The 20,881-nt window shown below is 36.6% G+C and overlaps 1 protein-coding gene across 4 annotated transcripts in view; it reads left to right on the top strand.

Annotated features, from left to right (window-relative positions):
* Window positions 1-20,416, top strand: part of RC3H1 (ring finger and CCCH-type domains 1) — a 51,781-nt gene extending 31,365 nt beyond the window's left edge. Inside the window, exons 9-19 of one of the 4 annotated variants that reach the window (XM_044676314.1) lie at window positions 1,428-1,709; window positions 2,033-2,247; window positions 6,889-7,259; window positions 7,796-7,960; window positions 12,014-12,166; window positions 14,634-14,847; window positions 15,059-15,149; window positions 15,946-16,078; window positions 18,368-18,517; window positions 18,971-19,086; window positions 19,723-20,416. In XM_044676314.1, the coding sequence (XP_044532249.1) occupies window positions 1,428-1,709; window positions 2,033-2,247; window positions 6,889-7,259; window positions 7,796-7,960; window positions 12,014-12,166; window positions 14,634-14,847; window positions 15,059-15,149; window positions 15,946-16,078; window positions 18,368-18,517; window positions 18,971-19,086; window positions 19,723-19,873 (2,041 nt within the window). In that variant the 3' untranslated portion in view covers window positions 19,874-20,416. Of the gene's footprint in view, window positions 1-1,427; window positions 1,710-2,032; window positions 2,248-6,888; window positions 7,260-7,795; window positions 7,961-12,013; window positions 12,167-14,633; window positions 14,848-15,058; window positions 15,150-15,945; window positions 16,079-18,340; window positions 18,518-18,970; window positions 19,087-19,719 lie in introns of all 4 variants that reach the window. The other 3 variants (XM_044676313.1, XM_044676311.1, XM_044676310.1) reach the window with 3 other exon arrangements.
* The last annotated feature ends 465 nt before the right edge of the window (window positions 20,417-20,881 follow it).

The following is a 20,881-nucleotide window of genomic DNA, read 5'->3' as shown; positions in this document are numbered from 1 at the left end:
GTATAATATATTATGTTCGTATAATGACTTAAAAGAATATTACTAAAATTTAAGAGCAACAATATAGTAAACAAATTTGGTGGAAGGGAAGGTTTGGAGAAAGGGTCAACTTTTTATTTAACTTTCTTGAATAATTCTTACACACAAAAATAGTGACAGTACTTTGGAAAACAATTATATACCTAAAAAGTGAGGGCTTTCCCCCCTCGTATTGGGCTAAATGAAAGAATAGATTTTTCTTTAGGTAGTAGTAGCATATATTTATATTTTTACATTTTTTAACTTCATTTCATAGATGAATGTCTAGTCTTAATATTTATTACCTTATAAAAATAAATGTTCATAGCATATTTTTCAGAAATATGGAAACCATTTGAGATAATTATATGTTACTTTGAAGAGGGGTTATTTCTAAATTTAAATGTATATCAAAAGAACCACTATTTTAAAATAAACTTCCCTTCAAAGTTTGGTAAAGGTTGCTATAGTAAAGGAGTTATATTTTTATCTATAATAAAGTTTAGACCCTATAATCTCAAGTCTACAACTTTTTCTGGCATGCTGTAACAAAAGGAAACTTCATTCTTTTTTCCCTTTCATGTTTCTCATTTCATAAATCTGTAAATAATCCACTTGTATTTTCTGATTACCATTGGAATGTTTCTTATTTAACAATAACAAAAAAAATTTCATCTTAAGTACATAGATGATATAATTCCCATTATATTAACAGTTATATTCTGCCACTTTCAAGTAATTGTACTTGTCCATTAAATTGGTTGGTAGTATTTTGTGTGCCTTTATGATATTTTTCCTCTGAAAATTTAATAAAAGTAGCTTCCTCGTTCAATTATTAAATATAATAGAGCAAAAATGTTATTTCAGAATCTATGTTGTGTGATTCCTTTCTTTTTTTCTTCCATTCCTCCAATATTCTCTATAAGGGGGTCAACAAAATGCTTCATAATAAAAAGAAAGATAAATAATAAAAGGAGTGATTCAGTAGACTACTCATAAAAAAAAAAAGTAGAATACAGTGACCATATAAACATTCAAAATGCTTCCACTTTAAGGAGTTTCTGACTTAAGTCAAAATATCCTTAATGAAACACTTTCATTCAATCAACAAACCTTGTGTTGAATAAATATGTAAAATTGAAGTATGTACATATTTTTACTTGTTCTCCTACATGCACATTCTTATAAATAAAATATATTTTCTGTTAGAATTCTTTAGTATAATTTCAAAAGCAGGGAGTCTAATCAGGTATTTGTTATAAGAAAGCTGATTGCTGGAAATTTTATGATAAGAATTGGAAGTTTTCCCTGTTGTGCCTGTGAAAACTGTTCCTTTTAGTTGGTGGTTTCACTTTTTTTTTATTTTCATTTTTTTTATTTTTTTGGTGTGTGATTTTGTTTTTCTGAAGATTTCGTAAAATGAACAAACGTCTGGTTCCCAGAAGACCCCTGAGTGCCTCCTTAGGCCAGCTCAATGAGGTGGGCCTACCTTCAGCAGCTATCCTTTCAGAAGAAGGGGCAGTGGACCTGCCCAGCAGAAAGCCTACTGCCCTGCCGAATGGGATTGTGTCAGCAGGGAACACAGTGACACAGCTGATCCCCCGAGGGACGGACTCCAGCTACGACTCTGGTCTGAAGCCAGGGAAGATTGATCACCTGAGCAGCAGTGCTCCTGGATCCCCTCCTGACCTGTACGAGCTTCCTAACTATTGATTGAGGTTTCCTGTGTGTAAACATATGGTTAAGGAACAGTAGATATTTTCTAATCTCAGGCTGCTTCATTAGTTCTCTTTTTTTTTTCCTGGTGGCTTTCATTTCTGAGCTAATGAATAAAAAAAGAAACCAGCATAGGAAAAAATAAGCCTTTTAATTTTTCTCATTTTATAGAGGGATAACAGGAATTATTACAAGCTATTTCCTAGAGTGTACAAAACTACTTTGTTTTAGCATATTGTTTGAGGGAGCTGCTTGAGACAACTTAATGTTCACGAACATTTTTTCTTTTCCCTTTTAGGCTGGAACCTGGACCCAAGAACATTTCTGCCTTACCTGTGACTCCTCATCCTGTACCCCCCAGGGGACCGACAGACCTGCCTTCCATGCCTGTTACCAAACCTCTTCCTATGGTACCACGAGGCTCCCAGCTATACTCAGCACAACAAGCAGATGTGTTTTATCAGGATCCTCGAGGGGCTGCTCCACCTTTTGAGCCAGCACCTTATCCACCAGGTAATAACTCATCCTTTATTTGTATAACCCATTTTCTCTTTTCTTAGAGTTTTGTAGCATTTCATGAGATAAGTAGATGAGATTTTTTAGACAAGTTACAGATAATAAAATTAACAAACAAGGATTCAGTGAGCTATACTCAATTCTACCAGTGATTGAGCTGGAGTTAAAACCCAAGATAATCTACTAAGCAATATTGTGCTGTTTTCTGTTATATGGAGTATTCATGTAGTCATACATAGTTCATGTAGTTAGAATTAACAAGTCACAGCAAGAGGGTAAGGAAAATTGACTCAAAAGACAATGAGATGATTGATAGATTATTCTGTCTTGAACTTAGTCTTTTAGCCAAAAAAAAATTAATAATGGACAATGTACTAAATAAGTAAAGCATATTCTTTATCTTTCAGTCAACCAAGTGTTCTTCTAAGTTCTTCTTTGTGTACATTTCCAGGATCATAGAATTGTCAGTCTAGACCTAAAGAGGAAGGGACCACTGAATTAATTTAATCCAAGCCCTTTGTTGAATAGATTATGAGTTGGACACCCTGAGTTAAGCATCTTGTCTAAGGTCATACAGAGAATCCAAAATCCCTTCTGTTTAAGGGAATCTGAAAAGTGGTTTGTTTTTTTTTGAGATGGACACAAGAGAACAACCCTTTGAAACTTCATATTCATGCTAGCCTGCACTCTCCACTTTGCTACAGATTCTTATGGTCACACATAGGGGCTTGATGTGTATTGATAGAATTCTAGGCGGATTAGCCCATCTTTTTGGATGGCACTCCCACTCAGGTCTCAGGGTGAATATTCACATGAGGCAAGGATCTCAGTTACTTCTCTGCAGACAAAGTGATGCCTCTGCCCCTGAACACATACAAAGGCTGTACCATTTGGTGGTGCTAAGGAGCATGCCCTTCCTGTCATCCCCAAGTTTGGACTTCAACCCTGTTCCTTACTAACTTTGTAACTCTGAGCAAGTTATGTGGCTTCTTCCAGACTGCCTCCTTATTTACAAAATTTGTGGGTTGATTTATATTATTTCTGAGACCTGTTCCAGCTTTAGTTCTGGGATCTAATGTTTTCATGCTGAAGGAATGATGAGCAGAAACATGGAAGGAGGAAACTGTAGGTCATTTTCAGAGAGTAGTTAGGTGTTCTCTTTAGCTCTAGTGGGATATATAGGAAGTTAAGGCTGAAAAGCCAGGTTGTAGCCATATTGAGAGACAGCTTAAATGCTCAGATGACGAGTTTGAGCTTAATTGAGCAGTCAGTGAGAACTCATTAAAGGTATTTCAGCAGAAGAATGAATTCAAAGCTTTTTAGGAATATCAGTTTGGCAGCAGTTTATGGGATGAGTTGGAGAAAAACAATGGAATTTCAATGGATTAGAAACAACATGAACAGTCCAACAGATTTGAACAATAATCTCCTCCACAATAAAATGACTACTAGGTCCTCTAGCCTTTGCTTAAAATGTTCTGTGAGGCAGAATCCACCATCTTCCAAGACGACCTCATTTGCTTTTGTATGGCTCTAATTACTGAGAAGTTTCCCCTACTTATCCCTGTCTTTGTCTTTGCTAAAAGTATTTCTCAAAATTGAACATAGGTAGTATTATAGATGTGGTCTGACAATAGAGCTTTCATTTCCCAGGCCTGGACCCTGTTCCTCTCTGTAGTCATTCAGCATCTTGGCTTTATAGGTTGCCATTGTATCCTGTTGATTTATCTCGATTCTTCAGTTCTCTGAGATCCTGAGGTCTTTTTTTACTTATAAAGTCAACTTTTGGAGCCCACATATGACATCTTTCATTTGTCCCTATTAATAAGTAAGTTACTTCTTAATAGAATTATTAGCCCAGTGTTCTAGCTGATCTGGCTCTTTTTGAATTCTGACTTCATCCTTCATTGTGTCAGCTAACTAACTTTCCCAGCTGAGACTTAGCTACTTTTGGAATATTTCATAAGACAGGGAGGGTGTGTTCAGTTTGCCTGCTTTAGTGAGTAGAATGTTGAATTTGAGTTAGACTCCATTTCAAAAACTCTTAAACACACAATAGCTATATGACAAGCATATCACTGAGCCACTGAGCAATTCACTTAACTTCCCTCTCCCTTAGATTTCTCCTTTGTAAGTAAAAATAACTCTCATCTCACAGGTATATGGTGAGTTTCATCAGATGGCTAATTCAGAATTACTTAGAAACAGTCTTAGAAACATTCTTCTTCATTGTATATATGCCTTGCCCAAAGTCACAGAGGTGGTATTTGAACTAATCAGAGTCTCTGATTCCAGAGCTTGTGTATTTTCCTCTCTATAGTCATAGTTTTAACTCTTCACAGAATCAGATAGCGTTAGGTATATTGCTTGTCTTATAAGAAAGGAAAATGTGTGTATGTGTATGCACACATTTACACACACACACATACACACCTAAGTGGTGTGAGTTACTATTGTTTCATAAATTGAATATAACAGATTTGGCAACTGATTGAACATAATGGCAGAGAGGAGGCCAAAGATACAGATAAGATTTCAAGCCTGAGTGCCTGACAAAAGAAAAGGTACTGTTAAGATATAGGCAAGTCTGAAAGAACTGAATTGTTGAAGGAAAATGTTGTTATTTTTGGGTGGGATTTGAAACATCTCAGAAAGATCTTATAAACATTAACTAACAGGATTTGAGAATGCTATAGAGCCATGATGGTGAATCTATGGCACATGTGTCAAAGAGGGCATGCAGAACATTCTCTGTGGGCATGCATGCCATCCCCTGCCAGAGTTCTTACTAGAAAGGTAGAGGGACTCCTGGGTGGAGCTGTTCTCCTCCCCCTCTCTACCATGCCTCCCCACCCCTTTGCCTAGTAGCCCAGTGAGAGTACTTGGTCGTTCCTTTCCCTGTGGGATAAGACAGGGGGCAGGGAGAGCACACGGTCTCTTAAGGTTTGCCATCACTGCTATAGAGTGTCAAGCCTAAAATAATTAGGGCTATGCTTTCGAATATAAAATGACTTCTGAGGGACAGTAAAGATAGTCCATTCTTAAGTCAGAATAGGCCAACGGAATTTTTACAGGGTACTATTGCCAACAACCATGAATTTCCTTGTTTGCTGCTTTTAAGATAATAGTACTGATACTTTTCAACTCCTTTTACTTCAGGTTATACCTTTTTTGGCTATTTGGGCAAAAACCCAATCTCATTAGTGTCAGAGTAGCCTATTTAGAACTTAGACCTATATCATTGTTACTGGCTCCTTCATCTTTACCCATTGTAAAGTTGGGTTACAGATGCTTTTTCTTACAGAATCTGTGAACTAGAGGTCATCACAAACCATCAGCCTGTTAATTATTTAGAACGAGACATTTTCCCCATCCCCTAGCACTAAGATCATAATTCAGTGGTGTCATACAGTGGGCTTCTCTACAACCTGATAGATCCATGGATAGCAGTGCAACGGCATCACTCCCACCCTGATGACTGGGCTACTACTGCCTCAACTATCGGCCCCTACAGGGTGAGGGACAGTTTTTAAAGAAGCCTAGGATACATAGTGAGAAGATAAGGCTAGCCCTTCCAGGGCTGTTTTTCCCCTTTGATGTCCCTCTGTCACATAGTTCTCACCTGGGACTGCAAGAAGCTATAGCATGCTCTTGGCCACATGTTGTTAAACCACTATAACAGGCGGACTAAACCAGAATGAGGATAACCAACAGGCCTTAAACCCATCAGTGAACTAGGAGGGTGTCTACCCCAGCCATATGTGAAGTCTTTGGAATAAAGGGCAGGCGAGAATTTATTCCAATGACCATGAAGGTGGTGGTGGAAGTGGATGCTTTGGAGCATTAGAGTTTGGTTAAGACATGGAAGGTACCCTGGTCATCCACTGTATCCTGCTTGCCACTGGTCTTTGATAACTTTGGAAGAGAGATTGGTACTGATGATTTTGTGCAATTCTGCCTTACTTAGAATCCATTTGTGCACAAATCAAAAGACAAGTTATTTTGATCCTCTTCAAATATGAAGGACAATAACCAACCAACAATGATCCTCTGATATTTATATAATTTCTAAACTTGTTTGATCATATACCACCATCAAAATGAGGTGTTGTGTTTTTTTTTGTGCTTAGATCCCTATTTATAAACTATATACATATCATTTATAATAAGTTATTTTAATTATACAAAAATGGAAAATTAAAAAAATGAGATAAATATGAAAAAATAATTTTAAATGAATCAATTATACATGAAACCTTTTTGTCCAGGTTAGAGGGAAGGGTGGAGCTGTTGGTGGGGAGATAAATATTCCCAACCTTTGCCCTCGGGGAGGAGCCTAACTGGCACAGCCCACACCGATATCAGGTTAGGGGAAAAGCAGCAGGAAGTTGGTAAATGGAAGCATGCTTGAAAGCTTTTCTACTGTTTTCAAGACTAACATTTTCTTCATACAACTTAATGGATTTTCTTACTACTACATTTGTTTTTATAATATAAAAAGTATAATACAAAATATTTTATAATACAAAAATTAATTATTTTTCTCTTGGTTGGTTAAAGAGATTTTTTTAAAAGTCTATTTCTCACTAGAAAATTTGTTTACAAGTATTGTTTTTGGTGCTCATTTTATACTTACAGGGATGTACTATACTCCAACCCCACAATGTGTCTCCCGCTTTGTCCGACCTCCACCATCTGCTCCTGAACCTGGTCCTCCATACTTGGATCATTATCCACCCTACCTCCAGGATCGTGTAGTAAATTCCCAGTATGGGACTCAGCCACAACAGTATCCAGCCATATATCCACCACATTATGATGGCCGTCGTGTCTATCCTACACAGTCTTATCCTCGAGAAGAGATTTTCCAGGAAAGCCCAGTACCCATTGAGATTCCACCTGCAGCTGTTTCACCTTATGTACCAGAGTCCAGAGAGAGATACCAGCAAATAGAGGGTTACTATCCAGTGGGTCCACATCCAAGTCAGATAAGACCATCATATATCAGAGTATGCTTATTTCTTAAAAATTATTAATGTAATTGATCAGTCTCTTAAAATTATTCTCCAGCCTTTTGAATAAGTAGCTAACACCATCCATCACCTAGGAATTTCTTCTACCTTTTGAAATATGTACAATTGCTCTATTTATACATTACTAGTTTTTTCTTTCATACTTTACTAATTTGGGATAATTTGTTATTAAAAATGAAAAAAATTAACATTAATTCTACTTTCTTAATTTCTCAACTTTTAAAAGATAAAAAATTTTCCACTTAATTGAAGTGTGAAAGCCATCTCATTGACTATAAGAAATCTAGCCTGGTTCTCTGAAGACTTAAGACAGATTTTTATTTATTTGTTTTAAATTTCGGATATTAAATTCATTAGATTATAGATTTAGAGCTGGGAGAGAGAACATTTAAAATTCATTTTTTCAAATGTTATAAAGTAAATGGACCAAAACTAGTGACTACTTAAATATACAATCAATATATTCAGTGGGGTTTTTTAAGTCATTTCTAAATTTTTTATTTCATTTCTAGGAGCCTTACAGCAGACTACCACCTCCCCCTCAGGCCCACCCTAGTCTAGATGAGCTGCATCGACGGCGAAAAGAGATCATGGCCCAGTTAGAAGAGAGAAAAGTCATCTCCCCACCTCCTTTTGCACCTTCACCAACTTTGCCCCATTCATTCCATCCAGAGGAAGTAAGCATTGTGGTTGAAATCTTTAGTGTGTATTTATTTGAAAGCAAAATCAGTAGATACCAAAATGACTAATGTTTTGATCTGTCATATGTTAAAATTAAATATAACCATTCAGATAATGAACAAGATGAAGTTAAGACTTATCCCACTTATAGAAGAAAAGTAACTATATATCTAGCTCTCTGTTTGGATTAATAAGGAATTAAAATATATAATTTTCCAAAAACATAGACTATGCAAATTAATCAGTAAGCTTAAAATATTTTATACATTTTCCCCCTCTAAATCCACATAACAGTTTTCCCCCTTAAAAACCACAACAGTTGGAGTCCAACTATGTAACACCCTTCTACAAAATTCGTTATAAAGCTGATCTATTGTTTCTGACTCTCCCCAAAGGAGGTTATGTGCTGAAGTACTGACATTCCAAGGAGCACTGCCTTCTGTAAACCAGCCTTCCTACTGAACATAAGATTAGTGTGTTTCTGTACAATTCGGCAATTATAATTATAGCTCAGTATTACATTTGTAGGCCTTAGTTATCAGCCTCATATGTCCAGAATAACCTTGAATCAAGGTTTTAAAAAAATCAGCATATTTCCAAATGATGGGGGGGGAGTAAAATCTTACCCCCAGGATCCCCTCAGGAACTGAGACACTAAAGGAAAAAATGCAAAGAACCTGAAGATGATGGCAAAATGTTAGTCTTGTTGTTGGAGTTTTTTTTTTAAGTGTCCAACTTTTTTATTCTTTCCCCTCCCTCTTTATTCTCTTCATGCCTCTTCCTACACAAAACACAGTAGAAAGAATAACACAGGATTAAAACTGCAGAGGCCATTGGTACAACACAGAGACAGCTAGGAAGACAGGCTTATTTACAAGAGGAAATAAATGCAGTATTCTCTAAGTGGTTTGTATATCAGACAACATTTCATAAAACTAATCATGCTTTGTGGTCTCCTTGACTATAGTAGTATTCTGTAAACAAAAGTTCACTGTTAAAACATAGATATCATTGCCCAGTTTTTATATCATTTAGGTGTTATAAATTCACAAAATTACATCATAGTTAATAAGAGTGTAGGTACTGTTTCTAAATATTCTTTAACATTTCACAGGGGGGCACCCCCCCCCTTACCATCTGTGGTTGAGAATTCTGGAAGCCTTTACTGCTTCTTCAGCTGCCCCCAGGGCCTGGGGTGAGTCCTCCACTTTGGCGCTCTAGATCCATTGTTTTAGGGTGAAAAATTACTTCACCCCATCTTTTTGTGGGATGTTTCTCCAGAATTCATTCTGAGGAGTTCCATCAGAATTTTTTGGAGGGTAACTTGGTAGAGATCATATGGGACCATGTACCTTCTCCACCATCTTGGTTTCATTATCTTTCTAGATTTTTATGATCTTCTTAAGGCACCAAACATTTTAAGTGTCTGTGATGTGCCAGGTACTGAGCTAAGCACCAGGGATACAAAGAGAGGCAAACACAGTCCCTACTCTCAGAGAACTCACAGCCTAATGGAAGAGGCAATTTACAAACAAACCACATGGAAGATAAACTTGAGATTGGCAACATGGAAAGGGCATCAGAACCGGAGGTGGGGCGGTTGGGGGGGTGGGGGTGGAAAAGGCCTTCTTTCAGGAGGTGGTGGGGTTTTATCCTGTCTTTGATGAAAGGTAAAGAGATGATGGGCAAGAGCCAGTGAAAATGCCCAGCCCTGAATGTTTCCTTATGAGAGGAACAACAAAAAGGCCAGTGTCTCTGGTACATGGAGGAGGGAGGAGAGGAAGGTGGTTTTTCTCCTCACCTGTCTTAACAAATTCTCCTCAGACCCATTTACAGACTTATTCACCCTCTGTGCTTTGAGTATCCTAGAGCTCTGCCCTGGGGCCTTCTCTATCCTCTTTCTTTGTGATCTTACTGTTTCTCCTAGTTTCGATTCTCAAATTAAACAGATGACTTTTAATTCTGCATAGCCAGTGTTCCTCTCCTCCCTGAACTTTTTGTCCCAGCTAGACCCTGAAGAGTCCATGGGTATTTCAGATTTAATACAACCAAAATAGAACTTGCTGGTATTTTTTTTTTCTTAAACCACCTGTGATTCTCTTCCACCCTTCCCTGAGAGCACTATCATTGGTCCAGTTGGCATCATCTCTGATACCTTCCCCTCTCCATCTAATCACCACCAAGTCTTGTCATTTTTGACTCCAGCATAACATATTTATTCCCGTCTTATTGCTCTAGTTCAGACCCTTGCCACTTTTTACCTGTACTCCAGCAGTGCCCCCTCCTCCCCAATCCATCCTCTGGTGTAAATATTCTTACCAGCAATGTATTGACTTAGGAATACACAGATTAGCTATATTTTATATTGAATTGTATTTTCACTTATTTTGTTAAATTTTGTAAAATTAAAATTACATTTTAATCTGGTTCTATTGCATGGACAACTCACTTGGCTTCTTTACCCAAATAACAGGGTGCACAGAGCTCTACCATGTCACTCTCTGCTCAACAAGCTTCACTGGCTCCTTGCATCTACTATTAAATAAAAATTTTGTTTGATTATTAGCCCCTTGTAATCTAAATCTAATCTTTCTGGGTCGATTGCATATTTTTCTCCCATAACTATATTTCCACATCCCCATCCTACCAATGTTCCTTACACACTGCCTTTGCAGAATAGACTCCTGTGATGTGCTTCATCTTTCTTTGTTTCCAGTGCCATGTCCTTTAGGTGCTTTCCCCCTCACTTAAAATTACTTTGGTTTTCTCATTTCTTGTCCACTTACATGTTGTTTTCCTTCAGTACAATGTCAGCTCCTTGTTAGAGACTTATTGAACTTCTTGTCTTGCTTTGTGCTGGGGACGGAATAGACATCTAGTAAATGTTTATTGAATTGAATTCTTTATGATAACCCGATTTTTAAAATGTATTAAGCAACTATTACATAAATGGCATAGCATTAGAAACCTTCAGCATACAAAAGGAAAAAGTTTTTTACTCTGGTCAAATGACTTAGCAGTCCGATTGGTTCAGGGACAATCAGCCCTCATTTTCTGGCTCCCAGAATTAGTATCCTTTTCACTGTATTCCTTGTTGTCTTCCAATATAGATAAAAGTTTGATCCTTCTTCAGAAAATATAAATCTTCTATTATTTGAGGCATCTAGGCAGTACCGTAGATAGAGCTGGAGTCTGGAAGATTCAGTTCAAATCCTTCATAGCTATGTGACCCTTGCTGTAACTGTAAAAGGAGAATAATAGTATTTACCTTCTCAGTATATTGTGAGAATAAAACGAGTTATGTGCAAAGCTGATCTTATTTGGAAAGCACTTTGCAAATTTAAAGCAGTGTCTCCTTGCTATCTGTTTTGTAAAGGGCTTCCCCAAGTCATCATGTGATTTACTAAAATAGACCATACCTCATGCCTTTGCTCCAAATGCTTCAGCTTATCCACCTATACATACACTCTCACTCTCTCTCTCTCTCTCTCTCTCTCTCTCTCTCTCTCTCTCTCTCTCTCGCCACAGGTACCTACTAAGTTCTTGGTGACTGATCAAGCTCACATTCTATTTTGAATAGTTTGGTATGATTTTTAAGAGACCTTAGATTGTCAAATGCTATTGGTTTACCAGTACAGTTTATCAAATTTGAGGTTTTTCATCCTTATTTGGGCAGATAAATAAGGTATTTTAACAACTTAGAAAAATTACATCAGATTAAAATGTGAGTTGTAAATATGTTTTTTTAAACAATAGGATGATTCTTTTCTGTTGTTTTTTGTTTTTTTTTAATGAGAAAGGTGGGGTTAAAATCTTCTTTAGCAGTTAAAATCAGTCATGAATTTTAACTCATAGTTTTTTGTTTATTTGAACTTCAAATACTTAGAATTTACAAGGATAAGGATAGTTTCATGACTTGTGCAAACAAACTAAAACCCTCTAATGTGAAGCAAGCCAGTATCTTGCTTCCAACAAAACAATTATTTGGAAATACCCTTGTTTCATCTTTGCCCTGATTACTCACAGAGGTGTGTCCTTCTCATTTACAGTATTTGGATGATGACTTGAAAGTTGCTGGGAAATACAAAGGGAATGATTACAGCCAGTATTCACCTTGGTCATGTGACACCATTGGCTCCTACATTGGGACCAAAGATGTAAAACCCAAAGATGCTGTGGCTGCAGGCAGTGTGGAGATGACGGTATGTATAGCAGCCCCAGACTTGCCTAAACACTTTACAGGGTCCCAAGCCTTGTCCTTTTAGCTGGCTCTGGCCTCAGCCCTGCCACACAGCCCTTCACTTGGCTGTAGTTTTTAAAGGGATGACAATATGGACCTATCTTTAGCATTTGCTGCCTAGAATCCAGAGTTTCTCCTCTGCCTGCTATTTTTCCACCAGCTACCAGCCTCTGTTAATCCTATTGGGGAAGAACATTGCTTCACATTTACTTTTAAGAGTAGCAAAGGTTAAAGCCATTGGGCTTAAATGACTTGCCTTGGGCATATAGCCAGGAAGTGTCTGATATAAAATTTGAACCCACGTCCTCTGAACTCTAGGCCTACTGTGCTGCCTAAATGCTTCACTTCTTTAGCTGCTCATTTCCTCAAAAGCTTGTTATATTCTGTTACTTCTTTGATTAAGACTCATATGTATTTTCTTCACTAAATCATAACCTTAATTTTTTAATAGTTCTGAAGAATAAATAGTATTAGTCCTATAGTTGATGTTGTGAGCAGTAGTAACCCATTAATTGCTATATTGCTTGGAACAATTTCCTTCTGATTTGCCTGTTTAGAAAGGCTGTAATTTGAAAAGAGAAATTAGATTTATTTTTTGTGGTTATAGGAGAAAAAATTCAGTGGATAAAAATTAGAAGGTAAATTTCAGACCAATATTAGGAATAACTTTCTAACAATTTGGGATTCTGAAAAAAATGAAAGTCAACAGAATTTAGATAGTGAGTTTCCAGTTATTTGAAAAGATGACGCTATCTGAACTCCTTGTTTGGAGTATTGTAGCAAGATTTATATAGCTTTTGGGCAGAGATGGTTCAAACTCAAATAGAGTTTGTTTATTCCTTATTCCTGCAGGCCTCTTGTTGGCCTAGAAAACCATAAATTAACGTTATGTGATGTGTTTTTATTCATTTTGTTAAACATTTCCCAATTACATTTTGACACCCCTGAAGGTAGAAAATTGAACTTGGTAACAGGCAAATTCTTTTCCAGCTTTCTTTTGAGATGTTTGTGTATGTGTGTGTGTGTGTACACATATATATCAAAAGAAAGCTGGAAAAGACTAATTTAGAAGACGAGGTTTGTTGAAGGGAGGGGTCTCTTTTGATCATGTGCTAGCATTAAATTTTTTATTTTATATATTGAATATGTGTGTGTATATATATGTTTTTAAAATTATTTTTAATATTAGCATATAGTCAAAATGGGAATAGAAAATTAGTCTGTACTTGTGTGGTGAAGAGGAAAGTGGAGATACAGATTTTAGGCAGTGACTTAGCTCTCCCAATACGGATAAGATGTGAGGTAGAGTTAGGCAGAAGATTACATTACAAAGGATAGATAGATCTTTGCATTTGTCCCCAAGCATTTATGAAGGTTTTAAGCCAGATCCTGAGGAAAGAGAGAAGAAAAAAGAGCATTTCCCCCTAGAGGAGTTTACCTTCTGTCAGGTAGGAAAACTCTTGCTGTGGGAGTGACTAGAAGGAAATATTACCTAGAAAACATAAATATTAATGAAAATGAGTCTTCCCTCCCCCTCTTTAAACTGGCCAGACAAGCATCATCCACCCTATCCTACCTTTTAAGCTCCTCCAGGCCAGAAATGTCATTCAAGGTTTAGCTCATAGGCTTTTCAATTTAATAATTTTAATTCAATTAAATTTAATAATTTCAATTTAATAAAGATTCCTGTGTCAAGTCTTGGAAAACATCCTAGCCAGTGGAAATTGTTCTAGATTGTTATTACAGTAAAAGTTCAAATTTGATCAGGAGCTCTCAAACTGGGGTCCATGGACCCCCACAGAGAAGGGCACAGATTTCAGAGAGACCATGAGCTTATTAAATTTAAGGCTCTTGATTTTCACCCATCTCTTAACTGAATTCTAGCATTTCTTTCAATTATAAATGGTAATAACAAACATTCTTATGAGATGATGCTTCACCAGACTACCGAAGGGAACATTGGCACAAAAATAGTTAAGAACCTTGGCCAAATTCATTCCTTATTCCCTAGCTAAAAACCTCTTCTGAAAAGTGAAGTGGTTTCATCACCTACTAGCCATCGGGACTCAGCTTTGTCCTCATTATCTATTTATCTTTAAAAAAAAATGATGTTTTCAAATGTACAAAATGCTGTGTGGCGTTAAAAATAAAACTATTTTGAAATATAGTTATCGAAATCTAAGATGAGCAATCTCATCAACCCTAAAATTAAGAAAACCTGGATTAAAGGAGTCTAGAAGGTCCTTTTCAGCTCTACAGTTCAGTAATTCTATGTTGAATTAAAGCAAAGAACACTTTAGAATCCTTTTACTCATCTTTCTAGCTTCATTATAGTATGTTTAGTCTTAAGGAGTTAAAGAATGTTATGGACTTAAGGAGGCGGTAGGCTTTCTTCTTTTGACTTGTGTCTTTTGATTTGTGTCTGTCAGAATGTGGACAGTAAAAGTGTGAGGGACCAGCGGCTAGAGCTTCAACGAAGGGCAGCAGAAACCAGTGATGATGACCTCATCCCATTTGGTGACCGCCCCACAGTTTCCCGGTTTGGTGCCATATCTCGAACTTCCAAGACTATGTATCAGGGTTCTGGCCCAATGCAGGCTCTGGCAGCTCAGGGAGCTTCCACCAAATCAATAAGCATTTCTGGTAAGAATGAATTTGCTGTGGGGCAGATGAAAATTTTTTGCCTTTTTCTTTTAGTATTGAATATTATTAGCTTTTCAATGTTTTGATTTATCTGATTTTCAGAAAACTTACTATACCTTTGGCGCTATCTAGGAAGTTAATTACTGTAGCTTACAGGAAAAGAAACCAATATGAATTGGATATTCTTTAAATAGCCCTCTTTCTCTTAAAGATTACAGTCCATATGGAGCTCATGGTGGCTGGGGTGGTTCTCCATATTCCCCTCATCAGACTATGCCTTCTCAGGGACACTTCACTGAAAGGTATGTCCGTCTGTCTGTCTGTATCTATGTCTGGAGGGGGAGATGGGGAGGTAATTGTTTTTCCTTTTCTCTTTTCTCTGTATATGTTGTAATAATAACTAACTTATTATTTATTCTTAGCATTTTTTCCTTTTACATTTTGAGTTCTAAATTCTCTCCCTCCTCCAACCTCTGGAAAGGCGATCAATATGTTATCAGTTATAATACATGTGAAATCATGCAAAGCATTTTCATATTAGCCATATTTTTTTAATCCAAAAAAATGCAAAAATTATTTCAATTTGCACTCAGAGTTCATCTGTTCTCTCTGTGGTTAGCATTTTTTCATCATATGTCTCAGATTCTTTTGTTGACTAGAATAGCTAAGTCTTTTATTTAATCATTACTACATTGCTGTTACCATGCACAACAATCTTCCAGTTCTTTTCATTTCCCTTTGCAATAGTGCCCAGAGGTCTTGCCTTGTTTTTTTTTCTGAAATCAAACCCCCTTGTCATTTCTTAAGCACAATACACTATCACAATTATATGCCATATAAGTAACTTGTTTAGCCATTTCCCAATTGATGAGCATCCCCTCATCTTCCAGTTCTTTGATACCAAAAAAAAGCCATTACAAATATTATTGTTCATATAGGACCTTTTCCTTTTTCTTTGTTCTCTTTGGGATATAGATCTAGTAGTGGTATTGCTAGGTCAAATATACATAAGAGTTCTTAAGTGAGTTTTCTTTTGCCCTTCAATTATACTGACCGCAATAGTTGAGCTTCAATTTCCTTTATGCTTTCATACCAAAGGGAGAGATTGTCCATGTCAGAAGTGGCCAGTCATGGGAAACCCTTACCCTCTGCTGAGAGAGAACAACTGAGACTAGAGCTGCAGCAGTTAAACCACCAGATTAACCAGCACACCCAGCTTCGAGGACTTGAGGTACTAGCCCAGACAGGATTTTGTTTTCTTTTGGCAAGAGACTTGAAAGGGACTTCAAGAGATTGAGAAAATCTTGACATACTACAGAGGCAAATTTTTGCGTGCCATATGCTAATTTGATAAAAGCTTCTGTGGAAAAAACCAACTTTATTAAAGTATTTAAAATGTATCTTAGAAAACTCAACTGAGAATTAAATTGCATATCTAAAAGACATTTTGGCATTAGAGCTGTGTGTACCTGTTAATAATCTAAAGTTTAAGAAGTATCTTAACTAGAAACAAATGCTCCTACCTTAATCATATTTATGCCATTCCACAAATATTCAAGCACCTATTCTATACAAAGTAATCTTTTTTTTTTTTTACAAAGTAATCTTTTTAAGAGCTGATTTGTATTCTTTTTCTCTGAACTTGCCACCATTTGTAATTAAATTAATTCCATAAGTAGTGATCTTTGAAAAATGGAAGGTCAAAACTTAATGACTATGCTCACTTTAATCTTCTTTATATATTCTGTATTCTAGACAATGGGTCCTTCTTCAGTCTTTATTGTCCTTAGTTATGTTCTCCCCTCAGATGATATTTACGTGTGTGTAAGTTCCTTGAAAAGCAGGGATTTTTTTTTTTTACTTTTTTATCAAGACCTATGCTTTTCCTATAGTAGGTGCTTAATAATTATTTGTTGAACTGAATTTTTAAAAATAGAATTAAGTTGTTAAATTTTTTTTTTTTAATTTTAAACCCTTAACTTCTGTGTATTGACTTATAGGTGGAAGATTGGTAAGGGTAGGCAATGGGGGTCAAGTGACTTGCCCAGGGTCACACAGCTGGGAAGTGTCTGAGGCCGGATTTGAACCTAGGACCTCCTGTCTCTAGGCCTGGATCTCAATCCACTGAGCTACCCAGCTGCCCCGTTAAATTTTTTTAAAAATTGAAATTTAAAAAAGCACAACCCTCTTCCAGACAAGTTTGTTATTTTATTTTGTAATTTTGATTGCAAGTTTATGAAAGGAATTTTGGATATCAAATGTAACAAATGGTGTTGATGGCATCCTTATGGGAAAATAGATTATTCAAGAATCATTAAATCTTGGTATGCTAAAATGATTACCCTTTGGTTATAATTTCACTTGTCTTCTAGAGAACACTATTTGATCACCAAGTGTAGATACTAAAGTACTACTTTTCTTTAGGAAAAATGATTGTATAGTGTTTTGGAGAGAAAATCATAACTAATTTAGTTTATTAGGGAAGAATTTTTGGAAATTTTTTCATTTTTAATTTCATGCCTTGCTTTCTGCTGTTCTGAGGTTTACCATTCATGGGATATGGGATATGTTTATATTTTGCATGTCTGCTTTTTTTGTGAGCATCTGAATTTTGGATTGTTTAAAATCCAAAATCACATGTGTGATCATCGTAATACTTCTGGGATCAAGCAGTGATACATCCTGAACTTTTAAAAGTTCAACCCTATGTAACAGCTAGGTAGCTCAGTAGATTGAAAGCCAGGCCTAGGGGACAGGAGGTCCTGGGTTCAAATCTGGCCTCAGACATATCCCAGCTGTGTGACCCTGGGCAAGTCACTTAACCTGCATTGCCTTTCCCTTACCACTCTTCTGCCTTGGAACCAAAAAGCAGTAGTGATTCTAAGTCAAAGTAAGAGTTAAAAAGGAAAAAAATTCAACCCTGGTTCCTCTCTAGGAAGGCATTTGTAGTATGTTTTTTGCTTAATTTACTTATATTCTGTCAGAATTTCTAGCCCTAGTTATCTAAAAGGAGGAATGCCAGTGCCATTTGTGACTGACTTTGCTTGATTCTAGTCATTTCAATCATCTTAGCCAAAGAGCATTGCCATTACATTAAGTAAACCCAATTGAAAGATTTATAGGCTGAGGAGCCCAGTAAAAAATTTTTAATAGTTCAGAATGGATATATACTTAGCAATATGCCCTATTTCAACAAAAAGAGAACAAGTCAACCTAAACATAGAATGTCTGAAGTCCCTGTTATTTCAAGAGTACTCAGCCAACAAGCTAGGCACTGTGCAAAGCATTGGGGGTACAAAATGAGGCAGAAACTCAGTGCCTTAAGACTATAGTACTTCATATTCTGTTTAAAGAAATGGACATTGCTTTATAATTGCATCATTTTTTATTGGAAGGATACTTAAATCATTTTCAACAGTAATTACCTGTTTGTTCAGTTGTTGTACATGGCAAGAGTGCTAAGTTGTATATCTGCTTGGCTTTGTGCATTTAGGCTGTTAGTAACAGGCTGCTGTTGCAGAGGGAGACGAACACTCTGGCAGGCCAGCCCCCTCCTCAGCCCCCACCACCACCCCCCAAGTGGCCTGGAATGGTTTCAAGTGAGCAGTTGAGCTTGGAACTACACCAGGTGGAGCGAGAAATTGGGAAGAGAACTCGGGAACTGAGCATGGTGAGTGAATTGAGTTATTGCCGTCATCAGAAATATATTGACAGTCATAGAAGGGAAGGGGGAAGAAAAACTTTTGCTACCCCTAGTATTACATTGAATTCATAAAATTTAGCTTTTTCTTGGATGTTCTTGTTTTGTTTGACTACATTCTTCTTTTGCTTCACATTTTGCATTAAGAAGAAATTCTACTGGAGACTCTTTGTTTATAAAGAAAATGTTTAAACTAGATTTCAAAATCTAAAGGCCAGGTTGGGAGGCATAAAGAGCCACTGTAGAAGTCTTGAATAAGAATAGATTAGGGTACATCTGATTTTGGTTTTGGAAATTGTTTATTTCAAAGCTAAATAAGAATAATATCTGGAATACTTGTGGTTGTATATCATCTCTGTTTTATATTTTGCCCATTAGCTTGGTTAATTGAGAGATGACCGTTTATTTCCTCTTCTTTCAAAGGAGAACCAGTCTTCTCTGGACATGAAAAACAAATTGGGTCCCAGTAAGCAAGCAGAAAATGGACAACCAGAACCACAAAACAAGGTTCCAGCTGAGGACCTTGCATTGACATTCAGGTAAAGAAGTAAGCATTCCTCTGGTTTTTGTAATTTTTGTAATGTTCCTTTGGTTTGTGTCAAAATTTAAGAGATATTTTAAATCTTGTCACTTGTCAGTTTGAATTCTAATAGTAACTTTGAATGTGCACTTTAAATGAAAAAAGAAAATTTAGCTTTCCTAACTCTTCTCCCTGAGGCATAGTAGTGATTTGACTAACCTAAACTTGGTGAAATATTCTGAGGTTTTATTCACTCCCAATCCCTCCTGACTTTCAAATGAATTATTAAGGACCTTACACCATGTTTATTTGTTTTAGTTTTAAAATGCCTTAATTCCTAACATCTTTGGATTTGAAAATAAGATTCAGCTTTAGGACTCCATGCTATGGAATAATGATGAGATGCTCTTTAGTAGTTAGAAAAAAATAATTTTATTTTAGACTTTAATATAATTTCTTAAAATGAATGAGTATGTCAAGAATATAAGTTTTAACAATAGAGAGTACAGATAATATTTTCTGTGTTTTTCAATGGAACTGGGAAGACTTTACTTTTATGACTTGATTACTTTGATCATTTCATAGCTAAATAATAATCATTTTTCTCATTCTCTCCTCATTTTGCCCTACTATCCTATCCTTCTGTCTGTAGCAGTGAAGTGCCGAATGGATCGACCTTATCACAAGAGAACATCAGCCTCCTGTCAAACAAGACCTCCTCTTTGACCCTGGCTGAGGATCCTGAAGGAGGAGGAGATAACAATGACTCTCAGAGGACAGGAGTCACGCCCAGCTCTGCTCCCTAACTTGAGAGGGGAGCTGCTTTCTTCTTCCCTCGTTTGGTTTGTGGGGTAGAAGGGCGCAAGAGTGGTGTTCATAACCTCCAGACCTTCTGCTCTGAGGGTGGCCAGAGAAACCCAGGCATAGCGGCAGGTTCGGAGACAGTGTGCACAAACACCACTACTGAGAACAAACCCTGCACATAGTTCACATTAATGCGTTTTTTAATTAAAAAAAATGAAAATTAGCAGTATCTGCAAGCAATTCAGATTAAATTTGTTTTTGTTCTGTGAATGAACTTTATTTTAATAACTTTGGACGCCTTGGATCCAGGGCTTTAAAAAAAAAAGAAGAAGAAGATATTATATATATACTCTGTTTGATTAATTGTATGATCTTAATGAAGTAGGTTTTTCTTTTATTTTGGTATTATTACATACCCAGTGTATACTTCTTACCCACATCCTTCTCTAACTTGCCTCTGTCTTCCCTCTCCCCCTCACTTTCCCCCAAACAAAAACCCAGACCAAAAAGCACCTGGACTTCTTGTGTGAATTTTAAGGTGCTTGAGAGGCAAATAATCAGTTACTGACTATAATGTCAGAAAATGTGCAGTAAACTTTCTTTTTATAAAGTGGGTTTTTTAAAAATGGCAATCAGTAATACCTTTTTTTTCCTTTGCTAAACATCTTGCCTTATTGTATCTATATTTCATTCCATTCATGTAGGCAAATCTTAGGTTCCCCCTCCCCCAGAAGTTAGCTATCATTAAAAGATTGAATTTTTAGCCTCATTGCTGCTATTACCAATACCAACTTTCTTCTTGATATGATTAGAATACTAATTCACCTTCCAAAACACTTAGCCAGGCTATAATGAAAGCAAGTTGTAGCATGTACAGAATATGCTGACTTTCTTCAGTTAACCAGGTCAGAGATTTTTGTTACAAATATTGAGGGTAATACCTAGACATTTGGAGCTCTGGTGTTGGGTTCTGAACTCCAGTTGAAATCATGGGGTACTCTGCACATCTT

Source organism: Gracilinanus agilis, chromosome 4, assembly GCF_016433145.1.
Source record: "Gracilinanus agilis isolate LMUSP501 chromosome 4, AgileGrace, whole genome shotgun sequence".
In the NCBI taxonomy this organism is placed as follows: Eukaryota; Metazoa; Chordata; class Mammalia; order Didelphimorphia; family Didelphidae; genus Gracilinanus; species Gracilinanus agilis.
This window is presented reverse-complemented; position numbering and strand designations above follow the sequence as displayed.